At 45.6% G+C, this 18,878-nt stretch overlaps 1 protein-coding gene across 1 annotated transcript in view; it reads left to right on the forward strand.

Moving 5' to 3' along the window:
* The first annotated feature begins 1,148 nt into the window (after window positions 1-1,148).
* The window catches only part of LOC310677416 (broad substrate specificity ATP-binding cassette transporter ABCG2-like), a 35,094-nt gene continuing 17,364 nt past the window's right edge, over window positions 1,149-18,878 (forward strand). Inside the window, exons 1-7 of the mRNA XM_083440381.1 lie at window positions 1,149-1,446; window positions 4,404-4,703; window positions 7,656-7,715; window positions 9,864-9,978; window positions 11,299-11,451; window positions 12,246-12,403; window positions 15,368-15,519. Coding sequence (XP_083296507.1) covers window positions 4,414-4,703; window positions 7,656-7,715; window positions 9,864-9,978; window positions 11,299-11,451; window positions 12,246-12,403; window positions 15,368-15,519 — 928 coding nt within the window. The 5' untranslated portion in view covers window positions 1,149-1,446; window positions 4,404-4,413. The remainder of the gene's footprint in view (window positions 1,447-4,403; window positions 4,704-7,655; window positions 7,716-9,863; window positions 9,979-11,298; window positions 11,452-12,245; window positions 12,404-15,367; window positions 15,520-18,878) is intronic.

The following is an 18,878-nucleotide window of genomic DNA, read 5'->3' on the forward strand; positions in this document are numbered from 1 at the left end:
CACTGTCTACTCAGAAGTAAGACGTTTCCAGGCAGGCGATGCAGAAAGGGGGCTGTGTTGTACAGCCATACCTCAGAAGTCAAACACCTTGCGAGTCGAACGTTTTGGCTCCTGAACGCCACAAACCCGGAAATGAGTGTTCTGGTTTGCGAACGTTCTTTGGAACCCAAACGTCTGGCACTGCTTTCGTGGCTTCCAAACATTTTGGAAGTCGAACAGACTTCCGGAATGGATTCCATTCGACTTCTGAGGTACAACTGTACTTAAACTGCAGGACAGTATTCTGGAACCACATGCACAACAGCAAATAATGGACAGTGGGATGTTGTTGTTGTTTAGTCGTTTAGTCGTGTCCGACTCTTGGTGACCCCATGGACCAGAGCACGCCAGGCACTCCTGTCTTCCACTGCCTCCCGCAGTTTGGTCAAACTCATGCTGGTAGCTTCGAGAACACTGTCCAACCATCTCATCCTCTGTCGTCCCCTTCTCCTTGTGCCCTCCATCTTTCCCAACATTAGGGTCTTTTCCAGGGAGTCTTCTCTTCTCATGAGGTGGCCAAAGTATTGGAGCCTCAGCTTCACGATCTGTCCTTCCAGTGAGCACTTTGTTTGTTTGTTTGATGTCCCTATTATAAGGTTACCAGACGTCCCCATTTTCCAGGGACAGCCCCCGGATTTACAAATCAGTCCCCATACAAAATCCATTGAAGTGTCCCCGGATTCATTGAAAAAAATCTGGTAACCTTACGGCCTATTATGGAATAGGACATCTAGAGAGGAGGGTATGTTATTCTAGGGAGAGTGTGTCAAAACCTACCTGTACTTCACCGCTGGTTTACACTGCGAAGCAACGCAAAAAGAGATTGCAAGGGGAAAGGGTTTTTTATTTCTGCCCAATTTATAAATTGAGGCAAGAACAGGGCACAGGTTCAAACGGCAACCTGGAGAAGCAGGAGGAATTCCGGCAGTCATGTTCGCAACCTGCATGCAGTTTCCTACACGGCTTTTCAGGGATAAACGTGCAATCATCAGTGGGAGAAAGGGGACGTCTCCAAATTCAAAACCGGAAGATTCTTTTTCCTACATCTCCGACGATCTTCCGAAACCCCCCTATCTGCCAAAAGAAAAAGACAAAAAGCCAACCACAACAAAAATACAGCTAAAATTCTCTTTACAAAGGCAACGCTGACTCTTCGCTTGTGACTTCTCCTCCAGTGACCTCAGGGGAGATTGCGTGACAGCAGTAATTTGACACTCCCATCAGCATCAGAAGCTGCTAATGAGTGAGAGTTCCTCAAACAAAAGTTTATGTAAGTTGCCTTGAACTGAGTCAGCAGCAACCAGGGGATAGCGGTTTTCACCTTCAGTTCTGCTGGGGAGAAGAGACCTGTAGGCAGCTGAGCTGAATCGGACCGGGAGCTTTTGGGCAGCAAGCAGAACCAAAGAGGTACTGAACCGCTTGGGCATTGGAAGTAGAGAGGATGCTATGTAATGGCTAGCTTGCCTGTCACTCTTTTCGCCTCACTGCTATCTGCAATTTGTGTTTACTTACTTGGACTAAGTTTTCAGAGGACTGGGAGTCTGCCGAGAAAGCAGTACTCAACACTAATGTCTCACAACAAATGTAGCTGATTTGTAAGAAAGACCGTACAGCCTGAAAAAAGAGACAAGGCATGTGCTTTTGCAAACCAAGAAAATCTTTAATGGTTTTTTAAGAGCCCTTTTTGCCCCCCCCCCTTGGAATGGGCTAATGCAGAAGACACGGCTGATCATGAGTTCTTTGTTTGTAACTTGAATTTGCACTCGCATCAGTTTGCAGAGGATGATCCAGTTAAAGGTTTCTTTTTAATCATCTTGACTTCTGAAAGCCTGTCTGTGCTCCTCTCTGCTCTCCGAGTTTTCTTCATAAGTAAAGAAACAGAACGAGGGCAAAATAATATTCAGAATTAATAACAATTTGCAGATTTGTTGTTCCGTTAGCTCAGTCAGTAGAGCAGGAGACTTTTAATCTCAGGGTCGTGGATTTGAGCAAAAGATTCCTGGTTTGGATGAGATAATCTTTTTGGTCCCTTCCAACTCTACAATTCTATAATTCCCCAAAGAGTTGCGTCGGGCACCTTCATTGTCCAGCTTCCAGAAAATACTTAAGATGCTCCTAATTACCCTGGCTTTTGTTTTAGGACTCACCTTAATTTTGTGATTGTAAGCTTTCAGTATTGTGTTTTAACGCTGTAACCTGTTCTGGAACCTCAGGGTGAAAGACAGGTAATAATAAGAATATAGTTAACCTGTATTTTAGGGCCAGGGCCATGGCTCAGTGCTAGAGCATCTTCTTTCAATACGTGAGGGTCCAGGTTCGATCCCTGCTGTTTCCAGGTAGAGCCAGGACAGAAAGAACTCCTGCCTAAAATTCTGGAGAGCTCCGGCCAGTTATAGTGTGTAGACCAGCCTTTGGTCCCCAGGTGTTGTTGTACTACAACTCCCATCGTTCCAAGCCAGCATGCCTGGTGGTCAGGGGTGGTGGGAGTTTTAGTTCAAGAACATGGGATGGGGAAAGGTTGAGAAAGGCGCGGGGGGGGGGGGGGGGATATTCAGCTAGGTGGACCAATGAGCCAACTCAGTATAAGTCTGCTTCCAGTAAAGTAGGCTGATATTATCGCTAGACTGCGGTGTGGGATTGCGGCCACAGTGGCAGGATCGGAGGTGGATAGTGGCTTGTGTGAATTCGTATTGGAAGAATGAGTTGATCTGGGGATGTTCCGGCTTGCAGTAAAATTCTATACATGTCTGCTCAAAGGAAAGTCTCACTGAGTTCCGCAAACCTTATTCTGAATTCAGTGGGGCTTCTGGATAGACATATATTATTATTATTATTATTATTATTATTACGTAACAAATCCATTGAGCATTAAAACATCCCTAGTTAAATAGACAATTAAAAATGTGTAACAATTAAAAGAGTGAAAAAACAGCTGAAACAATAAAGCCAAAAGTTCAGTTCAGGGGAATCTGTGCTTTAACAGGTATGTCTACAGGAACCCGCAGAATGCCAATACTGATGGGACTCTTGTAATTATCTTATAGGATTGCACTGTCAGAAATGTAAACACTGACCACCGTTGTATTTCTTCCATTGTCTATTGTCTGTTGTGGAATGAATGGGAACCGCACAGAGGACTGTGCCCACTGTTTCATTCCTGTTTCAGTACTTATAACAAGCTCTCGAATTTCTAAATGAACACCTAGCTCCTATTAGAATACTACATACTGAGCAAAAATGAGGTCAGCTGGTTTGCTTATACAGTGGAATGAAGCTTGATTAGAATTATTCATAAATTTATATCTATACAACCATATCATAAAATATAGATGGCTCAGGTCCGGTTGTCTAGGGCAAAGAATTAGCTCTTATCTTCATGATCCCTGGTCTGTGAAACAGGAAGTGTAATCTCAGTTACAAAACTGCTGTAAGAGAGTACAGGTAACTCAAGCACATCTAACTTGAGCACATTCAGCTTTCCACCATGCTCAACGTTCATGGGGCATTGCAGCTAACACTGGGGCAGGTCACCAAGCTATTGCCCCCTCATTCCAGTCTGTAGGCAGGTGGTACTAAGGATACATGCCTTGCCCTGGGCACTGGCAACCCACGCTATGCCACTGGTTTTACGTGCTTAGCAAAAAAAAGGGGGGGTTAAGAAAAGGAAGGCATCTGGGGGAAAAGACTTTGGCAATCGCACCCGACATTGAACCCAATGTATTTTGACTATACACAATTTTGGCTTTACACGCTTTCTCCAGAGCGTAACCCCTTCATAAATTGAGAATTGCCTGTATCTCAGTGGGATAATGGGGCCCAATCCACCGGCAGAGAAAGAACCCAGCTGCCATTTGACTCCCCTCCTCCCTGAATGGTCTCCATCCAAGCAATAATTATAATAACTATGTCACCTTAAGAAATTGTGCCTGTGCTTGTTTATTTTCTTCTTCCAATCCCTTTTCCCTTTTGTGTTGTGTCTGTTATATTTGCAGAAAACCCTTAAGTAATCTTTCCGTAAAGCCTGGTAGATTTTAGGCATGTTATTTTGGGGATGACGATAATATGTGCCTTGAAAGTGCTGTAGAAATGACGGGATTCTTCACATTTCTTGGAATCCTCAAAGGCAGTGGCGTAGCGTGGGTTGTCAGCACCCGGGGCAAGGCAAGTAATTTGCGCCCCCTAACCCGTGGATTTTAGTAGGGGCAGAGAGCTGCGAGTGCGAGCGCCCCCCCCAGATGTTGCGCCCGGTGCGGCCGGCCCCCCCCTGCACCCCCCACGCTACGCCACTGCTCAAAGGGAGTGCTTCAAATCCACTGCAAGTCTTCTGTTCAAAAGCGAATTCAATGCATTTTAATATATTTCAGGCAGGGACAGATGGGAACCTTGGAGAAAATCGAAGACTCTGTCAGCGTTGGGCCGATAGAGTTCGACACATGCAGCAACGGTGCAGGAACAACCGCTGTGTCCAACCCTAGGAATGTATCTCCTGGGAATGAACCAGAACGAGGGGGTCCGTTCCTGCGTTCAGTCCCAACTAGAGAATCTCTCCGATCCCCTCGGGGGTCAGTGGTGAGTTTCCACGGCATCCAGTATTCCATCAAGCAGTCCCGGGGACCCCTGTGCAAACGGAAAGTGGTGGAAAAGAAAATCCTGCATAACGTCTAGTAAGTGCATGCAATATGTGTCTTAACAGAGAATTTTGGGGGAAGTAATAATAATAATAATAATAATAATAATAATATTTTATTTATACCCCGCCCACCCAGCTGCGTTTCCCCAGCCACTCTGGGCGGCTTCCAACACAATATTAAAATACAGTAATGCATCAAACATTACCGTATTTTTTGCTCTATAAGACTCACTTTTTCCCTCCTAAAAAGTAAGGGGAAATGTGTGTGCGTCTTATGGAGCGAATGCAGGCTGCGCAGCTATCCCAGAAGCCAGAACAGCAAGAGGGATCTCTGCTTTCGCTGCGCAGCGATCCCTCTTGCTGTTCTGGCTTCTGGGATTCAGAATATTTTTTTTCTTGTTTTCCTCCTCCAAAAACTAGGTGCGTCTTGTGGTCTGGTGCGTCTTATAGAGCGAAAAATACAGTACTTAAGGAGCTCGTCTTCCTGATTCATTGAGAGCTCAAGACAATAAATGTATTCAGATAGTAAATGGAATGGGTGGGCTGAAGTTTTAGGTATCATTTTTTTTGGGGGGGGGGAGTTCTCAATATCAATTGCTTAGTTAATGACACCATTCTGAAAGGATCACTGCGAATATCTTTGCTGAGATTTTGTGTGTGGAGAGAAAAGCCCAGCTTTAATGTGCTGGATCTGCCTTTGGGAGGTTCAGGTCTACAGCAAGTCAGCTGGGAAGCAGAGCGAAGAGACAATATGACATAAAGACAGGGAGAATACATTATTGAAGCAGGGCCCTCATGTGTGACAGAAACAGGCACCTGGAATAGGTCAAAAAGGAGCATCCAATCCCATTCTTCGGCTCTGCCTCAGTATGAGACACAAGCCCATCCTCCTCTGCCTATAAGCCTGTTGTGATTTAATTCTGTTGTTTTATTTGCTGGAGGAATGTGTACCACATGTTAGATATGTCATTTCCCTTGGGGAGACTTGAGCTTCCCATCAAGAGAATGGGTTTCTCCCTTCAGGATGCTTGTGCTGGTCCTAGGGGCTAACCAAGAGGCGAGGTCCGAGTCCAGTCCGAGGTCGAGGGTGCAGTATGGAGGCTGTCCGTCAAAGCTGTAGCTGGCTCCAAGGCAAGGAGTCGGGTGTGGTCTGGAACTCTGGCAGAAGAGCAGGACAGGGTGCAGGCAGGAACGGGCTACCAACAATGTTGCTCCCGCAACCTGGGACTGGGGCTGGCTGGCTTTTATCTGCCCTGAGGCATATGGCGGCCCCGGTCCACAGGTGACTTGCCTCTCCTGGCCTGGAGGCGAGCACTCCTCCTGCGGGAACTTAGTTCCCTCCGCCTCTCTGCCCTGAGCCTCTGCAGCTCAGGAGAGGCTGGAGGGTTACCGGACCCAGAGGCAACCTCAGCTTCCCCTGACGGGGCTGAGAGTGGAGCACCTGCAGGCAATGGGTCCTCCACCCCCTCAGGAGCCAGAGCAGACTCAGCTGGTGCCTGCACCTGAGGATCCAGCACAGGTGAGGACCCTTCAGGCTCAGGCCCCAGCCCCGGCTCAGCTGGTTCTGGAGGCGGGGACTCCTGTGCAGGCTGGGATTCCTCAGGTTCAGCTTCTGAGTCTGAAACCCAGGCCATCACAAGGCTGCTGCTGCTCAGAGCCACTAAATTACTCTGCAAGGTCCACATTATGCAAGTGCCAATCTGATAGCTCAAACAATTATATGGGCAGGCACATGAAAGAGCATCCAAATCTGGAAAACAATAGAGTGTTATGTGCACAAACTTCCTCAAGCCTTGAGAAATTCTAGGGGGATATCCTTCCTTTCATTTGACTTCCTTTTTAAAGTGAGAAGATTGGAAACTAATAATAATAATAATAATAATAATAATAATAATAATAATTTATTACTTATACCCCACCTATCTGGCCAGGTTTCCCCAGCCACTCTGGGCGGCTCCCAGCAGAGTATTAAAAACACAATAAAACATCAAACATTAAAAACTTCCCTAAACAGGGCTGCCTTCAGATGTCTTCTAAAAGTCAGATACCGTATTTTTCGCTCCATAAGATGAATTTGTTCCTCCTAAAAAGTAAGGGGAAATGTTTGTACGTCTTGTGGAGCAAATGCGTGGTCCCTGGAGCCGATTTGCCCAGGGGCGAAAAGGAGATTGTGCTTTGCTTTTTTTTTAGAAAGAGGGAAGCGGGTGTTGAAACAAAGCCACTGAGCAGCTGATCAGCAAGCGATCGGGAGGGGAGATAAGGGACTCTAGCGATAAAGGAGGCTGTCTGGGAGGGGGGAGGTAAAAGCACATGGATCCTCAGGATTTTTGCATTGAGTCACCCCAAATTCACCATCAGATCACATAGCATGTTCATGGCTACAGCCTGCACCAAAAAAATCACACATCCACTGTTTCGTGGGGCCACAATGGTGCAAAAACTTGGTTACAAAGCACAGATCCACATGGATCCTCAGGATTTTTGCATTGGGCTGCCCCAAACTCACCGCCAAATCACATATCATGTCTGTGGCCACAGCATGAACCACAAAAATCATACATCCACTGTTTCGTTCAGAATATTTTTTTTTCTTGTTTTCCTCCTCTAAAAACTAGGTGCGTCTTATGGAGTGAAAAATACGGTAAATCTGGCCCTGGGAAGGGCATAGGTTTCTTTCTATATTTCCATACATATGGGCCAGAAACTTGGTATTTTAAAATGGAAGAGGAGGTATTGAAGAATCCAGATTCAACACCAAATATAGGATTTCACAAACACCTGTGGGCAGGTGGAGGGATAAAATTATGAGCAGAATAATAGCAGGTGAACCATTTATATCACCAACAATTCCAGAATGGAAATTTCAGTAACAAAACGTTGGTGTGGCAGAAGACATGGGAAAAGGATCTGATGTCATTATGCCACATAGATCACGCAGAAAACAATTGATAAACTGAACCTTCTTTTTATTCATTTTTACTTCTAGTGGCATCATGAGACCAGGCATGAACGCTATCCTGGGACCAACAGGAAGCGGCAAATCTTCGTGAGTATATCTTAAGCCCAAATTCCAAGTGGGAAATCTGTTATCAGAAAGCTTTGGTTTTTGGAATTATTGTTATTTAATTAGGAGCTACTAGCACATGCTTTGAAGGTGGGTGAGGATTTTCCTTTCTCTGTCGAAACCGCTTGCCCAGAAGCCTGTCCCCACCCCCTGCTTATGGAACGGAGAACAGTTTTGGGGAAGAAGATTAAGAAAGAAGAAAGGTCCAGGAAAGAAAGGATTACAAATCTCCCTTCCAGACACACTTCCTCAGGTTTCAAAGCAAGCCTGTGAAGCTGTGAATTGGCTTTAAAATCCTAATTGCGTATAAATTGTGCTTGAAGAATGCTATTTGAAGTCACATGTAATTGGGGGTGTCATTTGAAAGGGGGGGTCAGGGTGCCTGTGCTTTAAACAACTGCATATCCTCCAACATTTCTCCAGTGAAGAAAGGGGTGCCCTATTCCATCAACCTCTCTGGGCAGCTTCCAACATATATAAAAACACAATTGAAATATACTCAGAGTCGCAAAGTGATTTCATGCTCTTTATTCAGCTCATAGTGGTGAGGAGGAATGAATAAAAGTCCCCTCAAAGTATCTGCCTTATATACATTATTTACACAATGGGCTGCACATGATTGGCTAATTCCGGAATTCTACTGTAGGCCAATCAGGTTGTGGATTCACTTCTATCTGGAGCATGATTGGGTGGTTCCTGCCAACCAATCATACTGCTGCATTGTTCTAGGACCAATCAGACTGCTGCATTCTGAATCCTATTGTTCTAGGACCAATCAGACTGCTGCCTTTTGGATCCTATTGTTCTAGGACCAATCAGACTGCTGCAGTTTGGATCCTATTCAACTCAGTACATAACAACAATAAAACATCTAACATTAAAAAAAGCTTCCCTATACAACGCTGCCTTCAAATGGCTCGGGGGTTGGATAACTCTATACCCTCCAACAGTTCTCCGATGAAAATAGGAGCGTCCTGAGGAAAAGCGGGACATTCCAGGATCAGATCAGAAATTGGGACGGCTTCTGTAAATCCAGGACTGTCCCTGGAAAATAGGGACAGCGGACAAAAAAAGGAAATGAGGCTTTTCTCAGTCTGCAGATACAGCGATGGCAGCACCAGCACAGCTGCTGAATTTCTTCTTGTCATGCAGTTATGGCGCAAAAGGAGCCCTGCCAGACCAAAGTATTGGCACCACTACTTATTCATAGCAATAATCCACTACAGTGGTACCTTGGTTTACAATCATAATCAGTTCCAGAGGTCCATTTGTAAACCAAAACAGGTTGTAACCCAAAGCGTGCTTTCGCCAATAGGGCCCAAAAAAATTGTTCATAATCAGAAAAAAATGGGTTGTAATGCAAAAAAAAGGTTGCAAACCGGGGCACGCATTTCCGGGTTTGACATGTTTGTAATCCAAAACGTATGCAAACCAAGACGTATGCAAACCAAGGTACCACTGTAATAACCTGTTTCTCCAATGTTCCATTTAAGAGCATCATTTGCTTGCTTTCCAATGGGCTTCCTTAGCACAAGATTTGAATTCCTCATTGGTTCGTTTCATATGATTATTATTTTTTTGCTTATCAGTGTTTTTAGAGTGAGAATGTCTCTTCCAGAGCTGGTTAGGAATAACACAGTCCTCAGAGTTTGGGTCCAGAAAAAGACCTCGCTGTGTTGTTCATTATTATCCCTGTTGGAAATCATAGTCTCAAAAGCAGGAGGACTTGACAGAACACTTTACCATCTCTAGCCTCCTAGAGACGCGGGTGGCGCTGTGGTCTAAACCACTGAGCCTTGGGCTTGCCGATCAGAAGGTTGGTGGTTCGAATCCCTGCGATGGGTTAGCTCCCATTGCTCGGTCCCAGCTCCTGCCAACCTAGCAGTTTGAAAGCATGCCAGTGCAAGTAGATAAATAGGTACCACTGTAGCGGGAAGGTAAACGGCGTTTCCGTGCGCTGCACTGGTTTCGGTGTTCCGTTGCGCCAGAAGCGGCTTAGTCATACTGGCCACATGACCCGGAAAAACTCTCTGTGGACAAATGCTGGTTCCCTCGGCCTGTAAAGTGAGATGAGCGTCGCAACCCCAGAGTCGTCTGCAACTGAACAACTGTCGCGTCCTTTACTTTTAGCCTCCTAGATGTTTTGGCTGCTCGAAAAGATCCTGCTGGCTTGTCGGGGGATGTTCTTATAGATGGTGTCCCACAACCTCCCAATTTCAAGTGCATCTCAGGATATGTAGTTCAGGTGAGTGTCTCAGACTTTGGGATTTTGCTTCTGCTATATCTGTTTCCCCCACCACCCCAGTTCTGCACGACACAGTCAAAGCACTATCATACCACATCAAATAGCCACGGCTTCCCCCCAAAGAATCCTGGGAACTAGAGTTGCTGAGAGCTGTGAGAGTCCTCTTCCCCCTCACAGAACTACAACTCCCAGCGTTCCCTTGGAAGAAGGACTGACTGTTAAACCACTTTGAGAACTGTAGCTCTGTGAGGGTAATAAGGGCCTCCTAACTGTCTTTGACTAAAGTCTTTGTGGGCAGAAACTGGAAAGTGCTAGAAAATTCTGGAAGATTCTAGAAGGTTTATTTCCAATGCAAATATTGTTTTGACTATCTCAAGGTCACACTGAGCCAGGAGAGAGAAATTCCTGCCCTCAGCGAACTGCTCTCTATCACTCTCTCTAACTTTCATTTGTACCTTGTGTGTCTGAAGTTTTTTGTAACAAGCCTTTGCCTTTTAGGACAGTGGTACCTTGGTTCTCAAGCTTAATCTGTTCCGGAGGTCCGTTCCAAAACCAAAGTGTTCCAAAACCAAGGCATGCTTTCCCATAGAAAGTAATGCAAAATGGATCAATCCGTTCCAGACTTTTAAAAACCACCCCTTAAACAGCAATTTAACATGAATTGTACTATCTAACAAGACCATTGTTCCATAAAATGAAAGCAATAAACAATGTACTGCAGTCACACAATCAACCAACCAGTAGCTGAATTGGGTCCCACACAGTCACCAAAAGAAAACAAAATGAGTCGTAAAAATACAAAATAAATAGCAAAACAGACAGACCTCAGCATAACACTGAAAACGGAAGTGTGGCACTCAAAACGGAGCATGTTCGGCTTTTGAAAAAAGTTTGCAAACCGGAACACTTGCTTCTAGGTTTGCAGTTTGGGTTCCAAGTTGTTTGAGTACCAAGGCGTTTGAGAACCAAGGTACCACTGTAAAAGTTTTTTCTTTTGGACCTTTGACTCTGCATGGTCTTTTTTTATTTACTGCAAGACTCTGTCTCTGTCAATAACAACTCTCAGCATCCTTAACAAACTAAAGCTCCCAGGATTCCTAGGGGGGAAGCCATGACTGTTTAAAATGGTATGATGCTGCTTTGAATTTATAGGGCAGATGGGGCCTAAACAGAGAGTAGACCCATTAAAATTAAGGGGCTTTCTTGAAGTAAGAGTCAGCTGCTAGTGCATTCAGTTTCTGCACCTGGAATGGCAGGGCAGAGGGAAGAAGGCTATTCCTTTGCATGTGCTCTCTTACAGTCAAAATATTCTGCTTTCAGGATGATGTTGTCATGGGAACAATGACAGTGAGGGAGAATCTGCTCTTCTCAGCAGCCTTGCGGCTTCCGAACTCTATCAGCTTTCAGGAGAAGGAAGAGCGTGTAGTCCAGATTATCAATGAGCTGGGGCTGAGCAAAGTGGCTGATACTAAGGTGAGCACATCTTGGGGGTAATTTAAAAGGTTTTGCTGATATTCCCATAGCTGTTAGCACAAACGTACCGTATTTTTTGCTCTATAAGACTCACTTTTTCCCTCCTAAAAATTAAGGGGAAATATCTGTGCGTCTTATGGAGCGAATGCAGGCTGCGCAGCTATCCCAGAAGCCAAAACAGCAAGAGGGATTGCTGCTTTCACTGCGTAGCAATCCTTCTTGCTGTTCTGGCTTCTGAGATTCAGAATATTTTTTTTCTTGTTTTCCTCCTCCAAAAACTAGGTGCATCTTGTGGTCTGGTGCGTCTTATAGAGCAAAAAATACGGTATTGTTAATAGTGTGACCCTACCCACCTCATGTTAGAGAGATAAGTTTGGAAGAAAGATCTTTACTCTCTTGTAGCAGAGGGGTGATTGCTCAAAGCACCTTAAAACTTGGTTAGATTTACTTATGCCTTCACCCACCTTTAAACAACTGTTGCCCACAAAATACTTAGGCTAGAATAAATCACAGACACTTAGCTTTCCAAATAAGTGAAGCTTTATATTCGCAGAGTTTTTGCAGAAGTTACAGCAAACAAGTCTCTATCTGCCCTCTATCCACAGGGCTTCTTGCTTGTTCCAGGAAGCACAAAGAAAAAGGGGTTGGGACAGAGGCTGTTTTCGTGCACACAGAAGTGTCAGTCAGTAACTGTATAGCTTTCTAACTTCTCAGCTTGAATACCATAACACCACTTACAGGTGTTTTTCCAGTGTCTGATGCACACTTGGTATGCCTAAATTAATTTTTTGCAGGTAGGAACTGAACTGATTCGAGGCGTGTCTGGGGGAGAACGGAAGAGGACTAATATAGCAATGGAACTGATCACTGAACCGCCAGTGCTATTCCTAGATGAACCCACCACAGGCCTCGATGCCAGCACTGCCAACGCTGTTCTCCTCCTGCTAAAGAGGTAAGAAGCACTATCCCTTCTGGAAACTCTTGGAAGTGCTTAAGGATAATAATAATAATACAGTGGTACCTCGGGTACTTAATCCGTTCCGGAGGTCCGTACTTAACCTGAAACTGTTCTTAACCTGAAGCACCACTTTAGCTAATGAGGCCTCCTGCTGCCGCTGTGCCGCCGGAGCACAATTTCTGTTCTCATTCTGAAGCAAAGTTCTTAACCTGAAGCACTATTTCTGGGTTAGCGGAGTCTGTAACCTGAAGCGTATGTAACCTGAAGCGTATGTAACCCGAGGTACCAGTGTAATAATTATACAGTCATACCTCAGGTTACAGATGCTTCAGGTTGTGTTTTTTCGGGTTACAGACCCACCGAAACCCGGAAGTACCAGAACGGGTTACTTCCAGGTTTTGGCGGTCGCACATGTGCAGAAGTGCTAAATCGTGCTTTGCGCATGTGCAGAAGCACAACCCGTGCGTGCACAGACGTGGTGCTGTGGGTTGCGAACATGCCTCCCGCACAGATCACATTTGCAACCCGAGTGTCCACCGTAGTTTTGATTATGAAACAATTTTTCAAAATTGTTTTTGCGGGTCTTTGGGCCATAATAAAGAATGTGTGATAATAATAATAATAATAATAATAATAATAATAGCAATGCCATATATATATATATATATATATATATATATATATATAGGAGGGTATGGTAGGACATATATATATATATGTATATGTATATATGTGTGTGTGTGTGTGTCCTACCATACCCTACAAAATTTCTCCAATGAAAATAGGGACTCCCAGTGCTGTTTTTCTAGAAAAAGAGGTGCCGGAACTGTTCTCTTAGAGTGTTCTCTTAGAGTGGCAATGGCGCTCACCTGAGAGGTGCCAGAACTGTGTTCTGGTGACTCCCAGCTGGGGGAAAAATCCCTGGGGAATCCTACTCCATACCTTCCGACATTTCTCCAATGAAAATAGGAACATCCTAAGGAAAAGAGGGCATTCCGGGAACAAATCGGACACCAGGACGGCTTCTGCAAATCTGTGACTGTCTCTGGGAAATAGGGACACCTGGAGGGTCTGCAATGATGGACCAATATATAGATATATTTATTTCTACCCTGCCTTTCTGCCATCATTGTCCTCAGATTCACAGAGGATAAAGGCCATCTGTGGCACCAAGCATGATGCATATTTTCTACCCTCCACTGTCAGAATACCAGCTGCTGGAGAGGAGAAAGAGATTGTGCTCAGGTCCTGGTCATGGACTCCCCATAGACACCTGGTTGGCCACTGTAAGAAGAGGATTCTGGACCAGATGGGTGTTTGGTCTAATGCAGCAGTGATTTCCTTCTGATCTTAAGGCTCTGTACATAGGGTCCCCTAGGTTAGGCATCCCCAAACTTGGCCTTCAAAATGTTTGGGGACTACAATTCCCACCATCCCTGACCACTGGTCCTGTAATAATAATAATAATAATAATAATAATAATAATAATAATAATAATAAATTTATTATTTATACCCCGCCCATCTGGCTGAGTTTCCCCAGCCACTCTGGGCAACTTCCAATCAAGTGTTAAAAACAATACAGCACCAAATATTAAAAAGTTCCCTAAACAGGGCTGCCTTCAGGTGTCTTTTAAAAAAAGATAGCTGCTTATTTCGTTCACATCGTTTCACAGGGTGGGCGCCACTACCGAGAAGGCCCTCTGTCTGGTTCCCTGTAACCTCGCTTCTCGCAATGAGGGAACCGCCAGAAGGCCCTCGGTGCCGGATCTCAGTGTCCAGGCTGAACGATGGGGGTGGAGACGCTCCTTCAGGTATACAGGACCGAGGCCATTTAGGGCTTTAAAGGTCAGCACCAACACTTTGAATTGTGCTCGGAAACGTACTGGGAGCCAATGCAGATCTATCAGGACCGTGTTATGTGGTCCCGGCGGCCACTCCCAGTCACCAGTCTAGCTGCCGCATTCTGGATTAATTGCAGTTTCCGGTTCACCTTCAAAGGTAGCCCCACGTAGAGCGCGTTGCAGTAGTCCAAGCAGGAGATAACTAGAGCATGCACCACTCTGGCGAGACAGTCCACAGGCAGGTAGGGTCTTAGCCTGCATACCAGGTGGAGCTGGTGGACAGCCGCCCTGGACACAGAATTAACCTGCGCCTCCATGGACAGCTGTGAGTCCAAAACGACTCCCAGGCTGCGCACCTAGTCCTTCAGGGGCACAGTTACCTCATTCAGGACCAGGGAATCCCCCACATCCGCCCGCCCCCTGTCCCCCCAAAACAGTACTTCAGTCTTGTCAGGATTCAACCTCAATCTGTTAGCCGCCATCCATCCACCAACCGCCTCCAGGCACTCACACAGGACCTTCACCGCCTTCACTGGTTCTGATTTAAAAGAGAGATAGAGCTGGGTATCTAGGGATGATGGGAGTTGTAGTCCCAAAACATCTGGAGGGCCGAGTTTGGGGATGTTGCCCTAGGTGCAGTGGCGTAGCGTGGGTTGTCAGCACCTGGGGCAAGGCAAGTAATTTGCCCCCCCCCCCGCTGCACTGTCCCTCCCCCAGATAGTCCCTCGCTCTCCGCACCGCACCACACGCCTGGCACCCTCCCCTCCACAGTGGGCGGCGACCCGGCGGCTCGGATCAGATTCGCACAGCCAGCACTGCAGTGAGAGAGAGTGAGTGAGCCAGGTAGGGGCAGAGAGCTGCGAGTGCGAGCGCCCCCCCCCAGATGTTGCGCCTGGTGCGGCCGGCCCCCCCTGCACCCCCCATGCTACGCCACTGCCTAGGTGGTCAGCCATCCAGGCATTGAGAAACCCAACCTTGCTTAGCTTTAGAAAGGCGGCAGCATCCTGTTTGTAAATTTAAGGCCTGGGGGCAGACTTGCGCGGTTTTTGCATTTTTGCCATCGTCCTACCTCATCAAGAGAGCTAAAACTTAAAAGGTGCGGCTTTTCATCCTAGGCTCTCCAGAAGAGGTAGAACCATCATTTTCTCCATCCACCAACCTCGCTATTCCATCTTCAAGCTGTTCGATAGCTTGACGTTACTGGCTTTGGGGAAGGTACTCTATCATGGACCCGCAAAGGAAGCCCTTGGATATTTCCAGTCTATTGGTAAGTTTGCTCTTGTTATTGTTAGTTTCTGTTTCTCACTAGGCAGCTGCTGGGAGTCACAGGACTCTGTTTACATTCCAGAGACCTTGCAGTCTCACGGAAAAGGGAGACGGGATGTGACGTTAGTGGTTTCCTGTTTCCTTTTTTCCTTTGTTCAGTTGCTCTCTGCTTTCGAAGAGAGAGGATGTATATTTCTTAGCTGTCTGCATAGTAAGAAATAAAACTCTACACAATGTAGCCAAACCTCTCGTCTCTTCCCTGTGCTGGGAACCCTGCTGGATCGAATGTGCTTGAGGCCTTATCAAAGGCTCAGGCCATTAAACATGTCGGAGGCGATTTCAAAGGCTCAGCTCGGAGGAAGATGAGGCCTTATCGGCTTGGCCGAGTGGAGATTCCGACAGTTATTATAAGAGTTTGTAGGCGCGAGAATGTCAGCAAGACTCACCAGAGCAGGGATTAGAAAACTCAAGGGGTTCACTGAAGCTTTTGTAGACAACTGAGAGCTGCCAATGGCACGCAGATTTCATGTCAACATCAAGATTCGCCTCGGAGACCCTAGCAGAGAGACTTCTGGGACTGTCTCTCTCTCTCTCTTTTTTTAAATAATTTTTATTGATTTTAACATATAAATTATAAAATGTAGCACAAAACTTATCACTAATACAATATTTTTAGACTTCCATCAGCACCTCTGATGATCCACCGTTTTAACCACTTCTTATGCATTTCTTAACTTTATATTGCCTTTACATCTCTTAACAAATCATCCTTCCCCTTCTCCATTTTTGCAATACTTCCAATAATACTCCTCACAAAACTTCTTGCAAACCTACAAACGTCGTCTGATCTTCGCAAATACTTTTCAAATAGTCCGTAAATTTACTCCAGTCTTCCGTGAATTTCCAGTCCCGCCGGTTTCAAATCCTTCCTGTTAGTTTATCTAGTTCTGCATAGTCCATTAACTTCATCCTCCATTCTTCAATCGTCGGTAATTCTTCTTGCTTCCATTTTTGGGCCAGTAATATTCTTGCTGCATATAAAAAGAGCTTACATTCCTTTCTATTTATACCACTCCCCACAATGCCCAGTAAAAATGTTTCTGGTTTCTTTATAAATGTATATTTCAACATTTTTTTCATCTCATTATATATCAGGGACTGTCTCTGTCTCAGCTGCTTGGGCTGACAGTGGGCGCTTCCAGACAAGCCTTTTAATGGCCAATTGCCATGTCTCCTTTACATAATTGTATGGGGATTCCAGGAAACAGCACGAGCCAGTTGGGATTCTTCCATTCTCTCCTTCCCCCCACTGCTTCCTCCATCTTTCTTCTTGCCACAAAAAAACCCCTGAAGGAGGGAAAGAGCACGATAGCAGTGACATCTCTCTGCAGGTGTGAACAAGATAAATTATGATGAAGGCATAGTGAGATTTGCCCCTAGGGAAGAAGGCTGTCGTGTTGGGGATTGCCCTCTCTGTTGTTAGTACAGTGGTACCTCAGGTTAAGTACTTAATTCGTTCCGGAGGTCTGTTCTTAACCTGAAACTGTTCTTAACCTGAAGCACCACTTTAGCTAATGGGGCCTCCTGCTGCCATCGCGCCACCAGAGCACGATTTCTGTTCTTATCCTGAAGCAAAGTTCTTAACCTGAAGCACTATTTCTGGATTAGCGGAGTCTGTAACTTGAAGCATATGTAACCTGAAGCATATGTAACCCGAGGTACCACTGTACAGTCATACCTCAGGTTACAGATGCTTCAGGTTGCATTTTTTTGAGTTGCAGACCGCCGAAACCCGGAAGTACTGGAACGGGTTACTTCCGGGTTTCGGTGGTTGCACATGCGCAGAAGCGCTAAATTGCGCTTTGTGCATGCGCAGAAGTGCCGAATCACAACCCGTGCGCAGACGCGCAGCTGCAGGTTGCGAACGCGGAGGGTTGCGAACGTGCATCCCGCACGGATCACGTTCACAACCCAATCGTCCACTGTAGTGCTGAACACACACACACACACTTTGAATCCAAATGTACAGGATTGCTTCACCTTGCTTTTGTTCCTCTGGTGTCAAAATTAAGCATAGAATCATAGAGTTGTAGAGTTGGAAGGGACCCCTAGGGCATTGATGGCGAACCTTTTAGAGACCAAGTGCCCAAACTGCAACCCCAAACCCACTTATTTATCGCAAAGTGCCAACAAGGCAATTTCACCTGAATTGGTGCTTAATCTGCAGTAGCTTCCACTACTCTGACTCCTATTTAGCCCTTAAGAAAAAAGGACCTGGTTACCATATTGCATTGTATCTGGGGAATTTGTGTGAAGTCTAGACAAGCTCTCTGCATTGAAAGAGAAGATGCATATAGATCTTTTTGCCGTTCATTAACCCAACAATTAGAGGGATGCGGGTGGCGCTGTGGTCTAAACCACAGAACCTAGGGCTTGCCAATCGGAAGGTCGGCGGTTCGAATCCCCGCGACGGGGTGAGCTCCCATTGCTCGGTCCCAGCTCCTGCCAACCTAGCAGTTCAAAAGCACCTCAAAGTGCAAGTAGATAAATAGGTACCACTCCAGGCTTCAGCGAAAGCCTGTGTTCGCCCCATAGGACGCACCCACATTTCCCCTTCATTTTTGGAGGGGAAAAAGTGCGTCCTACAGGGCGAAAAATACGGTACTTAGTTCCTGAGCCAGGTCACAGGTTGACACCCTATTCATATCTTAAATGTGCCCTTGAGACAGGATTTGTGAAGGAAAAGACAATGGGGAGGCTTTCCATTTCCTTTGACTTTGCATAGAAAACATCTGGTCAGTTTGGGAATCCAAAATGGTTTCAGGTCGGTCTTCCTGTGCTGATCTATGTACGTGCTTTGTTGGTACACTTATGAACATTTAACATATATCTAAGACCTCAAAATTCCTATCACAGGATAAATAATCATAGAAAAAGAGGCCCGCACACGTCAGCTTCCATAGCACACTTAGATATCGAGCCTCCCTTGTGTGTTAAGGTGTGGTTTATATGGGTTGAAGACAACTCCCTATTCCATTCTTAAGTAAAGAAGTTGGGTTTCCAGCATACAAGTCTGGGGCTTAAGAGTTGTGGCATTGTTTCTCAGCTCTGAGTAACAGTTTTTATTTATTTATTCATTATTAGAACTACAATTTATTACCTGTTGTTTACTCCAAGGTTCCGGGGCAGGTAACAAGGGAAACATATGGTGTTAGTCTCGTTCATACCTGTGTTTAAAACCAATTTGCTTAGAATTTGTTACATAAATGTGCTCTGGAACGCAGCTGTGGTGACTCACGTCGTCACCTGTGTTGTTGGGGAAATACCACTCCCATTGAGGTAAAATACCGTATTTTTCGC

The sequence above is a fragment of the Podarcis tiliguerta genome (genome assembly GCF_965153285.1).
Source record: "Podarcis tiliguerta genome assembly, chromosome: 5".
Lineage (NCBI taxonomy): Eukaryota > Metazoa > Chordata > Lepidosauria > Squamata > Lacertidae > Podarcis > Podarcis tiliguerta.